General features: G+C 52.6%; 1 protein-coding gene across 10 annotated transcripts in view; it reads right to left on the bottom strand.

The window, feature by feature from the left end:
• The window catches only part of TNS1 (tensin 1), a 175165-nt gene that overhangs the window by 111978 nt on the left and 49958 nt on the right, over positions 1-13229 (bottom strand). For all 10 annotated transcript variants that reach the window (XM_011358617.2, XM_011358616.2, XM_011358613.2 and 7 more), the window contains exon 2: positions 91-132. In XM_011358617.2, the coding sequence (XP_011356919.1) occupies positions 91-132 (42 nt within the window). The remainder of the gene's footprint in view (positions 1-90; positions 133-13229) is intronic.

Here is a 13229-nt window from a genome sequence, read left to right as displayed (position 1 = left end):
GCACGCTTGGGTCTAAAGTAAGCTGCAGCTGGGAACAGAAGAAAGAGGGGAGGAGGGGCTGGCAGGGTAGGGGAACAGACTGTCACTCACCACCAGTTCATGGTTGGATGGAGGAATGCACGGGGCAGCCACCTATGGGAGGAACAGAGAAAGGGCAAGGTTAGCATCTTTCATCCCCATAGAAAACCAGGGCCTCCTGAGATCATTCCACAGCCCCCACCTCCATGCTAGACACCCCTTCCCTCAACTCACACACGCCGACGCTCTCCAGTTTGAGAGTTCGTAGGAGACTATCGGTAACGTGGGAAAATGCTTATTAGGCAATCATGCTCAGTGGGGAGATGGAGCAGCAAAAGGCAAATGAAATGTATGTCACAACTTTTAAATTCTAAAAAAAATATGCGGACGCCGAAAGATTGGAAGTCAATGCACCAGCATTTTAATAACGGTGGGTTAAAAGGTAATAAAAGTAAGGATTTTTTTTTCTTTGCTTTATTTTCTAAATATCCCGCAATATGGTAGAATTTGTTTAAAAATTTTTTAAAACATACTTAAGACCTCTAGAAAGGGAAGTCACCTCCTTCATTCTCCCTAATGCCAAGATATCTCACCCAAAGGTCAGAGCTGTAGACAGCTGGCAGTTTCCCAAAGCGTGCGAGAAACAGGTTGGTGAAGGGCCCCTGCCAGCTCTTCCAAAGAAAGTCACCCGCATCACAAAAGTGCAAGGCCTTGAGAATTGAAAGCACCCTCTATGGGTGAGCTATTATTTTATCATCATCTTCATCTTCCTCTCTGATGCGGGGTGGGGGTGCCAACTTGGGCCTCCAGACAGAGGGAGGGGAAGGAGGGCGGGCTGGATTGCTCCCTACCCTAAGATAACATCCCTCGGCCAGGCCAGGCAGCCAAACCTCTACCCTGACAATTAGCAGGGGCCTTTATCAGAGACTCAATGTGTTCCTTTTTTCTAGCTGGGACACGTTTTTCTTGGAGCTCCTACCTCTATCTTGGCTCCAATTCCTGACCCAAGCACCAGGCAGGGGCCCACAGAGGGACAAAGGGGGAGGTTCTCCCTAGGGCATGAGGGTGTCTGGGCACAAGCCGTGGATGGCCAAAGCGGGGGTGGCTGCCTCCTCAGACAGGACAGTGGGCAACCCCTGCCCCCCCAGCCGCTACCCCAGTGGAGCAGTGATGGTGACAGCCTGCAGCCCTGGGTGGGGCTGCCTGTTCATAGAGGCCATCCTCAGCCAGGCCTTCCCTCCACCTGATCTCTTTTGTCATCTGATCAGCCCGAGGGATCCCCCAGGCTTGACACGCCAGTCCAGAAGGGGGCAATACCCACATGACAGTGCACCCCAAGCTCTGGAAGGGTGGAGAGCCTGGGAGCTAGTATCTCTGGTTCCTGACCCAGCAATGCTACAGGCTCCCTGCCCACCCATTCTCCAGCAGAGACCTGCGTTGAGTCTCAGCGTCTATTGCCCCGTACTGAACATCGCTCCAGGACTAGTGGGAGAATCACATATGAGACCAAGGAAAGGAGGATCTCACACTTATTGAATATGTACTATATGACAGGCATTGCTATCAATGCTTTACTTACGTTAGCTCATTTAATCTTTTCAACATCCCAATAAAATAGGTATCGTTATACCTCTAGTCGAGGTACAGAGGGAACAGAGAAGTTAAATAACTTGCCCAAGGTCACACAGCTGATCAATGGCCAGGGATGGGGTGGAGGGCGTCAGGCAGAAAGAGAAGGTCCCAGAGGTGTCTGTGGCCTGCAGGCCTCCCCGCCTGCCTTGTGCACCAGACAAGGTCTCACCCTCGTGGGACGCTGCTCTCCCTGACAGGCACATTCATCAGGACTCCTGCATCTAGCACTGGGCTCCTCCCTCTCTCCTCCTGCCCCAACAGCCCCACACCCCACTCTGGAGCTTATAGGTTTTAACCTCATGGAGCCAGGCCATGAGTGTCTCGTCTCCCCGCTCCTGTTATGACCCATGGGCCCTCAGGCCTTGGGTGGGAGCGGGTGCGATCCACAGGACCGTGCCCTGCTTTGCTCCTTTCCTTGTTACATGAGGGTGGGCTTCTACTCTCCATTCTGGACCAGGATTGCAGAAGTGAGAGGGGTTACAAATAGACAGGGGCAGAAACGGACAGGTATCCTCAGAGACAGGGGAGGGCCTCTCTCCCAGCACCATCCTGAGGAAGTGGAAAGAATGAGGGCCCAGGCGTCTTGACTCCAAGTCCCTTCCCTGTTTCCCTGAGGTAGAGACACCCCTTAAGGACTTAGATCTAGGGGCAGCTGTGGACCCCCAGACAGAGGGCCTAATGCCTGCGTGCCCCAGCCGTCTCCTCCGCCCGCCACACACAACTGCGCCTTCCAGCCCACTTTGTTGTGTATTTCCATGTTTCTTCTCTCCCCCCAACCCCCCTCCGCTCTAAGCAAAGAAATGTTTCCTTAAAAGGCGCTCTCCTTCCCTCCGGCACCCTGGCCCCTGGCCACCCTCTTAGGAGCCTGGAATGTGCCAGGGAGAGCCAGGGCCCCCTGCCACTCTGTGGCCGGTGCCCTATGGCCCTACACTCCTAATGTTGGCAGTGATTACTCCCACTGCCCCCTGGGGACGCAAACTAGGAACCCTCCCTCTGCAGAGTGGGCAGACTCCAGGGTATCTGCAAGGGCCCTCAGTGCCAGCCCTGTCATTCATTCCTGTCCCCAGGGCTAGCAGCGCAGGATGGCAGGGCTCAGGCCAGGCCCAGGAAGTCAGCCTCAGGCGAACCTCCTTCCCTAAGGTACCTCCAGCAACCCATCTACACAATGGGCGCTGAGCGGGCCTGATGCTCAGTCTTACCACCCAAAAAAAAAAAAAAAATCTAATAATAAAAATAGCAGCACAGCAAATACTCCCATGGAATTTGCTATACACTAGGCACTGTTCTTCACACATAGCATAAATTAACTTTCTCGCAACAATCCTGAGCATCCCATTTCGTAGATGCAGAGACTGAGACACAGGTTAATAAGCTGTTCGACAGAGGAGCCAGGATGCTAACCCAGAAGTCTGGTTCCAGACAGGCATGTACTCCTGCCCTTTCTGCCCTCTGTGCTGACTCTCCTGTAAACACTAACTTCCGCAGAGCCATTCACAACAACAGTGACAGAAAGTTTATGAAGTGCAGCTAGCTAAGCGTCCGCTACTGTCCTGAGCCCTCTCCTTGGACTCATTTGATCCTAATAGAAAAACGTATAGGATCGATACTGCTATTGCCCCATTTCACAGATGAAGAAACTAAAGCACAGAAAGAGTGAAGACATTTGCCCGAGGGCACTGGGGCAGAGTATTCCGGCTCCAGAGCCTGCGAGGTGGAGAGCTGGGGGTGCAGCGGGAGGTGAGTGTTCCCAGGCACCCAGGCCAGGGCTGATGCCTGGAATTCATCAGCCCACACCCACCAGTATTTGGTGAACTTCAAAGATACCTGGGCACAGTGCCAACAACAGGGAACACCCTTGGAGACCACCCCCCAACGCAGGACATGAGGGTGGGTCTAAAGCGCCAGAACACAGCCAGCCCAGCCAGGGAGCTCATCGCATGATCTGGCCTCTGCCTGGCTTCCTCTCCACCGGCATTCTCTGCCCATCTTCCTTGTCCAGAACCCAAAGCCAGACACAAGGGATGGGCTCCTCACAGTCCTTCAAACACCTAGCTCAGTTCTTCCTCGAGCCTCTGCTTATGCTGTTCCCTCTGCCTGAGATGCTCCGAGCACTGCCGTGAGCATAGCTGGGTCCTTCCCACCCTCTGGCTTTAGCTTAAATGTTACCACCCCAGAGATGCCCTCCCTGACTCCCTTAAATTACACACACACACGCGCACACACACACACACACACACACACACACACACACACACGCATATACATGCACGCACACATACATAATATTTTCTGTCATGCACCCAAATCTCTTCCTTCACAGACCCAATTAAATTTGTAATTATATATAGATGTGCTTGTTTCCTTGTCTATAATCTCTTTCCCTCTCTAGAAAACAAGTGTCATGAGGCAGGGAGCATGTCTTGTTCATCACACAGGAGGTGCACACTAAATATTTGCGGAAAGAATGAAAGAGATTCAAGTGCTGAGAAAGAGAGGTGCCCATAACAGCTAGTGGTAAAAATCACTGCCATTTGTTAAGCATCTACCATGTGCCTGGCAGTGGGGCTAATCCTGCCATATGCCTGATCTCCCTGAGACTCTCTAATCCTGCAGTCAGTAATATTGCTCCCATTTTACAGATGAAGGAACTGAGGCTTGGCCTGAGGTCATGACACTTGGCCCATGTCAATCATCTGGGAAGAGGTGAGCTGCCGGTGAAATCTCGGCCTGTGGTCTCCAGGCACGCCTCGCTGCAGAGCAGGAGAAAACCCAGGAACCCGCCTAGCACTGCCCCCGTCACCTCACTGAAATGCAAGTGGCCGAACCTGGTCCCCAACTGGATGACACTCCAATCCTCAGGTCTCAGCCTTGGTTACATAAAACTTCAGACTCCTAAATTTGTCTGGCCTTCCCGCATCCACCTGGCCCCTGGACAGCCTTGCCTTCAGATTAAACCAGAAAAACCTGAGTCTCCAAATCCAGCATTTCATACAATCCTGAGCAGAAAAGTTCTTTTTTTACCCGCTACTTCTTGCTAGTCCTTTTTTGTGTGTGTACGTGGTAAAATGTGCATGACATAGAACTTACCATTTAAACCATTTCTGAGTATACAATTCAGTGGCATCAAGGACATTCACGATGCTCTACAATCAGCACCATTATCCATTTCCAGAACCTTTTCAACATCCCACATAGAAACCCCACATCCATTAAACAATAACTCCCCGTTCCTCTCTTCCCCAAGCCCCTGGTAACCTCTAATCCACTTTCTGTCTCCATGAATTTGCTTATTCTAGGGACCTTATATAAGAGGAATCATATAATATTTGCCTTTTTGTGCCTGGCTTATTTCACTTACTGTTATGGGCTGAATTGTATTTCCCAAAATTCGGATGTTGAAGTCCTGACCCCCCAATGTCTCAGAATGTGGCAGTACTTAAGAGATAGGGCCTTTAAAGGGGTGATTAAGTTAAAATAAGGCCATTAAGGTGGGCCCTACTCTAGTCCGACTGGTGTCCTTATAAAAGAGATTAGGACCCACAGAGAGACACCAGGGATGCAGGCATGGAGGGAGGACCACGTGAGGACACAGCAGAAGGCAGCCGTCCACAAGCCGGGAAGAGAGGCCTCCAAGGAAACCAACCCTGCCAGGGCCTTCATTTTAGACCTCCAGCCTTCAGAACTGGGAGAAAATAAATTCCTCTTGTTTAAGCCACCCAGTCTTTTGTTAAGGCTGCCCTAATAAACTAATACACTTAGCATAACGTTTTCAAGATTCATTGATGTTGTCGCATGTATCAGAGTTGCCTTGCTTTTTAAAACTGAATACTACTCCATCATATGAACAAATCACATTGTGTTTCTCTATCCATCCACTGTGGACACCTGGGTTGCTTCCAGAGAAGTTCCTGCTGACACCTGCTTCACAACCCTTCCCCAACAACTCTAGGCACTCACCTCCAATGACACCGAAAGGTATACGGAAGGGAAGGAAATTGGCGTTTGCAGAGCACCTACTGTATATCACTGAGCTGGGTGCTTTATCTATATCATTTTATTTAATATTTTTGACAAGTGTTTGAGGTAAATAGGCTCAGAGAAGCTAAGCAATTTGTCCCAAGTCAAACAGCTATAAGTAGCAGTAGTGGCTGAAGTAGAAGTGGTAGTTGCTAAAATTTTTGCATGCTCACTGTGTGCCAGCACTGTATATATTATCCCTTCATACTTCATGACCCCCCTGAGGTAGGTTGTTCACCTCCTCACTTTACAGGAGCTTGGGCAAAGGTACCATTGAGACTGCCTACCAGATCTCCAGGACATCTGAGTAAGTCAACGCCAAGCCCAGGAGCCCAGGATCATTCTCTGAGATCTGAGATGGCACAACTAACAAGTTACAGTGCCAGGACTGCCACCTGAGCCTGCCTGACTGCAGTACCCACTCTTCTCAGCATGTCCCTGCCTCCATGGCTGGATAAGGCACATGTCGTGGCAGAGGAGCCAGGGGCTGTGAGAGCACAGAGAGTGCTCGAGGTTCTCGGGCAGGACACGTGGAGGAGGGGGCACCTGAGCCAGGCCTCCAGGACACATGGCTTTCGTTTGTCTCCTGTATGTCTCATCTGCTCCCCTTGGAAGCCCCACGAGGGCAGGAAACTCATCCATCATTTTCATCGACAAGTCCTGGTGCCTTGCTCAGAACCTGGTGCTCCCTAGGTATGTGGATAAGGTTTTGAAAGTTGGAGATGGAGTAAGGGCCTTTCAAGTGAAAATAACCACATGAACAAGGCATGGAGGTGGGACACAGAGTGAGGGCAGGGAAGGAAGACAAGGCGCCAAAGGGCTCACTGAAGGAGATGAAGGAAGAAGACTGGCCGCAAACTCCCTTTCCAGGCTGGACCATGGACACCTTAGAACGCCCAGCAAAGGAGTTAAGACTCGTACTGCTAGCACTGGGGATCCACCGAAGATGCCTGAGTAGGAGAGGGAGCGGGGAAAGGTGAAGGGAGGGAGCTTAAAGCAAGGAGACACACAGCGACACTCGTAATGCCAGTAAGCACGAGGGGGAGCACAGAGCAGGGAGGAGGAGCCCCGAAGCCCAGGGACGAGGGGCCATTTGGCACCCTAAAACCTAGGGCCTTCATCCCCACCCCAACAAAACATACTTGTGGGCAGACACCACCTCCAGTGTCTACTTTTCTTCCCTGACCCAGAGCACAAGAGGGTACCATCCCCCAACTGCCGGGAGTGGGTGGTCCCAGACTTCGCTTCCTGCCCTTCACAGAGTGGTCAATCCTGCCCATAGCTCTGCCTGCTCACTTTTGGGGCCACACTCAGAAAACCTATGACGGGGACACAGCCATCTTCTGAGCCCTGGTCACTGAGGTGACACCAGGGGTATCAAGAATAATGCAGACAATGATCCCAGGAGGATCCAGCCTGCACTGCCCTGTGACTGAGGAAAGAGCCACCCTTCATCCGTGGCCAGTCCAGCACCTCAGAGTTCACATTGCATGTCTACTGGGCTCTGTGAAGAGGACCCCAGTGGCCCCTGTGAGCTAGGCAGGGCAAGGTGGGAGGCCCAGCCAAGGGGACCAGGGGTTGGCTGGGAAGCCAGGTGGGTGGTGTATACCCTTCAGGACCTAAGGGTAGCTACCAGGTGCTACAGGTAGCTACAAAGTGCCATCAGCCATGGGGAGGTGACAAGAGCAAAGACAAGGCTAGGGGCCCAAGGGGCAGAGCCCCAGCCTGACTTGAAGACAACAGCCTCCCAGGCTGAGTGTCAGGCCCTGGGCAGGGGGTCCTGGGGAGGAGGTGGCCACTATCCTGTCTCCATTTCCTCCCCGGGCCTGCGCCCTCCCCGCCGGCCGCTTGTCCTCACCAGAGCTCGCTCTTGGCCTGCTCGGCTGTTTCCTTCCCTTATATAGAGTTCTGTTCAGGGTCAGGAAAGGAAGTGCATCAAGTTCCTGGAGGCAAGAAGGGACCTGTTCTCAGGGACACCCTGAGCGGGGGGTGAGGGGAGGCATGTCCAAGCCCAGAGTCCCCTCCAGAGCCAGGGGGCCAGCTGGGGACAGGGAGGGGCTCAGCCCTTTCCCCAAACTCAGCACAGGCTCCAACTAAGAATCAGGGGCACAGAGGAGTCAGAGACGGCCAACCTGGGCACTGCAGCCAGGGCCCCGGCCCCACCACCTCCCCGAAATCCTCCAGGGCCACGCGCCTCCTGGACTCCCCAAGCTCCAGCAGCCCCTTTTCTCCCCAGTCCTCTCTCTTGTCTGAGTACCCTCCTCTCGGGCCCCACTCACTGGCTGCCCCAGCCCACTGCCAGCCCCTGGGTGCTGCAACGCACTCAGCGTGAGGCTCTCCAGACAGGAACTCTCTCTGCAGGCAAACAAACACCTATGGCCTCTGGCCACAACCACTCGCAACAGCCCTGACCAGCCACAGAGTCTAACCCTACACAAGGGGAGAGCTGGGCGTGCTCACCCTTCTTGAGCTGGGAGGAATGTGGCATTTCACAGCCACCTTCAGCTGGAAGGTCCTGGCAACAGCAGAGCAGGTGGAGTGGGCCTAGCAGAGCAGGCTTTGGGACCAGTGGGCCCCACCCACAGAAGACGGTCCCCTTCAGAGCCTTCTAGCAGATGGCATAAGACAGCACCCAGACTGGCCCACGCTAGAGGCCTAGAACACCTCTGAAGGTTTGCCTCCCCTCAAACCCAAGCTGAGACCTCCAGGGCCCAGCGCGGAGGCCACACTCACCCACACCCGGAGGCGGTGGCTCCAGGAGGGCTGAGGCTGCACACTGGGCCGGATTTCTCATGGTGGAATGCTAGTGAGCAGGGCAATCAGAGAGCAGGAGTTCAGCAAACCTGTGCCGAGTGCCTACTGTGTGCCAGGCCCTGGGAGCATGAGAGAGAAAGCCAGGGGTCCAGGAGGGGTCTGGCAATAGCCATGAGACAAGGTTAGGGCTCGTGGGGCCACAGGGAAGCACCAGCAGGGGCAAGAAGGCACGGCTGAGCCCAGGGCTCGACACTGGTCCACGTCCTGGAGTCATGGCCCTGCCCCTACCCTGCCTCTTCCTGGGTGTCTCGGTTCAGCCACTGACAACCGCTCCACTTCCCCAGCTCGAGCCACCCATGGTTATTAAGCCAGAAACCAGAGTGTCCACCTTGACTCCTCCTCCCCCCACCACCAAACCTGGACAATTCTTCAGCCCAAATATCTCTCTCAGCCACCCCAACACCCAGTCCCCTGAATCATCGAGACTATTGCAACAGCCTCCTCACACGTGCATCCTCACCCTCAGTCCTGCCCCTCTAATCTAGTCTGCACTCGGCAGCCAGGGAACTATTTCTAAAACACACACTCAGACATGTCACTCGTCTGCCTAAAGTCCTTCCATGTCTTCCAGCTCCACAAGGATAAAGTCCATATGTCCTAATATGATCCTCATGGCCCTGAGGGACACAGCTGTGGCCCTCCTTGCAGGCCCATTGCTCACTCCTCTGCCTCAAAGCCTTGCTCCACCCAGAGAAAACCACTGTCAAGTTCGCTTTCGTTCCATATTGTACGCTGAGGTAGGGACTCTCGGCCTGTTTTAGCTCAAGGTCACACAATCAGTATGTAATGGAACAGAGTTCCCCTCTGGTGGCACCCTCAGCCACATCAGCTTGTCCAGTTGGGGGCCACAGGAAGAATTCCATGGAGGGCATGGCCTCTAAGGTGGGTGGACTGGAGAGATAACAGGGTTGGGAGAACAGAGAGGAGACCAGTCAGCTGAGCCCAGGGCACACACAACAAAATGAAGAACGTGGATCCGAACGGTAATTCATGGCCGCACTGTGCACGGCCTAGAGGACCAGGCTGAGGCAAATGTCCAGGGCCCGATGTCACCAGAGCCAATGAGAGAGGGCCTGGGCGAGAAGCAAGGCTGGAAGCCAGGAGGCCAGCCTGGAATAGGCAGCTGCCATCTAAGCGATATGTGAAAAGGATCTGGGCTGGGGCCGGAAGCAGAGGCAAGAGTTTACCAAGAGAGCTTTAGGGGATGTAAGATGGAGGAGAAGCTGGACATCACTGAGGGGCCCAGCCTGGAGGACTCAGAGGAAGCAGGGCCTCTATTATATAAGTAGACAGGCAGTTTGACATGTAGATCTCAGAGCTGCCTTCTCCTGAGATCCAAAGAGCAGGGGAAATCCCAGCTCTTCTTCCTGCCTGGAGAAGGGCCATTGGCTCTGAAGCAGAGGGTTGGGTGACATGGCCTCCAGCACAGGCGACAAGGCTTCTAGGAAGTTCCTAAAAGGATCTGGTCAAAGAAAGGGCTGTGGTCTGTGGTCATGGTTCTAGCGGAACAGGGGACAGGGGGAGGTGACAGTCATGCGGAAAAAGGCCATGCATTCATTCAGCAACACCAAGTGAGGGGCCCTTGATGCCAGGTTCCCAGCTAGGGAGACAGAGGCAGATAAGTATGGCCCAGCCCAGGAGGGGCACTTGTGGCCCAGTGGAGGAGGCAGGCATGTCGACAGAGGATCATAAAAGAGCCCAGTAACTGCTGTATTGGAGGTATGAAGAGGGCTATTATTTCTCTGAGATTCAAGTCCATCTGTTTTTCCAGAAATTATATCCAGTGGGAGAATGCCCATCCCACCCCCTCCACTCCCCACTGAGGGCTCTGTCCCTAGATAAGAACCTTAAGGGACAAAAGTCTTTGACCCTAAGCTTTGCTATAACAGTAGGGCAGGAAGGATGCATGGGAAAAAAAATCTAAGCACAAGGGGGAAACCCAAGAAGGCAAAGGGCTCGGGAGCTGCTGAGGAGGCATGAAAGGAGGGGGAGGGAGAGGAGGTGCTGAGCCCGGCCCCCGGATGGAGAGTTCCTGGTCTGGGGGCCACACTCAACCCCACATGGATCTCAGAGGGTCCCCTTGCCTTCTTAAAGCCGACCTGAGTCTGCTCGCCGGATGTGACAATGGGCTACGGGACTCTCCCTTTCATACATGTCGGTGCTTTGCAAACTGCTGGTGTTCACTGCCCTGTTTCTGGATCTCGAAGATGCCATTGCTTGTCTGAGGCACCACAGATTGGCTAAAAGCTTTCGATGTGGGGAAATGCTACCCGAAATGTACACTTCAATTTTAAGATGCATTTCAATTTCAGAAACATTAAAATGTAAAAAAAAAAAAAAAAAAGCTTTTAGAATCAAGGAGTCTAACTAAACCTGTCGTCACGGCCACCACGCTCTGGGGACACAGTGTTCTGAATTATTCCAAAAATAAAGTGTTCTCTGGAAAATCCAAGTGAAGTATAAGTAAAGGAAAAAAAAAAAAAAAAAAAAAAAAAAAAAAGCTCACATTTGAGAGGACACCTTGAATTTTTGTTGGTTCTCCAAGCTCCCTAAGATGCCCACATCGCTGCCCGATGCTGCTGACCATCAGAAGCCCTTCCCAATGTCTACCTACCTCCTTTTTTCAAAGATTTAAGGCTGGTCAAAAGAAAGAACAGGATGAAAATCTAACTCGACCTCATTTTACCCAGGAGAGAATTCTACATCCTTGACGCCCATCTGTGGCGTTTATGTTTCCTGGACTCCTGAAGGTCATTTTGCCTCATCACCCGACTCCATACCTCTCTGGATCTAATCAGAACCCAGAAGCTGGGAGCAAGTTCCGTTCTGACAGATCCTAACACCTTTCGTTTATGGATCCTCATTTCCAAATTCCCGAACTCACTGAGAGGCCATGAGTTTCCAACCAAAGGGCGAGAGGCGGGATGGACAAAGCCCTAGACTGGCGGTCAGGCAGGGGCTCAAACAGCACTTGGCCACAGACCGGCTGTTGAGACTCCACTGAACCTTCCCCAGTCTTAGTTTCCTCATCTGTAAAATGGAGGTAAAAAGACCACCTTTAAAAAGTGGTCGGAGAACTAAATAAAGTTGGCTGAAATGACACAAGTCAAAACCCCTGGAACACAGCGCATGCTTAGGAAATGCTAGCTCCCTTCTCCCTGAGCCGGATGCTCGCCTTACCCTTCTCTGTGCCTCAGCGTCCTCATTTACAGAGCAGCGAATCGCACGGTGGGTACTAAGTGCCAGGCTCTGTTCTGAGCATTTCATGCGTCTCGATTTGTCTGATTCTCACTTCAACCCTGTGAGGTAGGTTCTTCTCTTACACTCACTTTACAGGAGAAGGAACTGAGGAACGATAATAGAATACGAGGAGGTAGTTGATTTCTAAGTTCCCATCTACCTATCTACCGTTACGTCAGAGCTTAGGACAGCATAATACAAAACAAAAGATTTCCATCGAGGAAATAAAAAATCCACCTTTTATTTTTCTGAGCTTCTTACATGGCCTAAGCTTCGTTTATCTGAAAATTCACTTATGTGGACAACTCCTGGGCCCCAGATGGCAGCGACAGGAGGAGTGAGTGTGATCTTTCCGCACAATTAGCACAAGTCAAGGGCTGGTGTTCTGGAACCCCATCTGCTCTGATGGACTGCACCAGGAGCCCCGGAAGCCAGAGGTCCCCAGGGCAGAGCCGTCCAGCTCCTTGTTGCTCCTTTAAATCCATCTGTGGCCCAGTCACAGGAAGCCCTCTCTTACTCCCAATTAGCCAGCAGCAGAGACTGGAAGGGAAGCCAGCAACGAGGGCTAGCAGAGGCCTGGCTGTCACCGGCATTGTTCAGCTCCATCTGACGCATATCCAGCCCCCTGCAATGTTTCCTTGTTCCCCGGGAGGACCTCCAAGATGCATGCAACTGAAACCAGGTCTGGAGGGAAGGCGGGTAGAGGGAGGGGCAGCGGAAGACCTGGCTCTATCTGGCTCTGAAAACGCAGGCAGATTTTAAATGGACAGGAGAGAGAGCTCACACCAGATAGAGACACAGTGACCCAGAGATACTGCCAAGGTGCATAAGCATAACTCAGACGCCCCAAGGCACACACAGAGTGCAAAACAGCAGGACCACTGCCAGGTCCAGATGCAAAGTCACTGCCTGGTGCTCCCGGCCCCACCCCAAGCAGAGCTACACAGACAGGAACACAGCAGCAGCACCACCAACACACCCACTGGCAGGGGCAGTCTGTGTGGCCCTAAGCACAGCGGATTTTCAGGAAGCTCCCAAGGGAGAAGCAACCCACATGGGCGGAGTGGAGGAAGGGACAGCATGAACCAGTAGAACTTGGGGATACAAGTCTGGAAGCTTTTCCAGATGTCTGAGGGAGCTCTTTCATAGCACCCACAGGAGCCTGCCCACCAACTATGGCTGGGCAAGTGACAAATTCCCCTTGGACTGGCATGCCCTACCTGAGCCCTGCCCATCCTTCTGGAAGAGCAGGTGAGGACTAGGGCACAATAATGGAAGCTGGGTAGCAGGTGTCAGACACCGGAGGGCAAGTGTAAAAAATCACGGGGTGGATCTGATAGTGGATAAGCATCCTGAAAATTATGGGATGCAGACTTGGAGCAGGAATTTTAGGGGTGAAGGTAGTGAGGAAAGTCAAAACAGCATTTAGGACTCGTGAGAGGACCATATTTTTTGAATACCTACTACGTACTATGTACTTCAGACACAGTATCACATGTAACCCTTTC

The sequence above is a fragment of the Pteropus vampyrus genome, unplaced genomic scaffold (assembly GCF_000151845.1).
Source record: "Pteropus vampyrus isolate Shadow unplaced genomic scaffold, Pvam_2.0 Scaffold42, whole genome shotgun sequence".
Classification (NCBI taxonomy): domain Eukaryota; kingdom Metazoa; phylum Chordata; class Mammalia; order Chiroptera; family Pteropodidae; genus Pteropus; species Pteropus vampyrus.
Note: the sequence above shows the minus strand (reverse complement) of the source record. Positions and strands in the feature narration are given on the sequence as shown.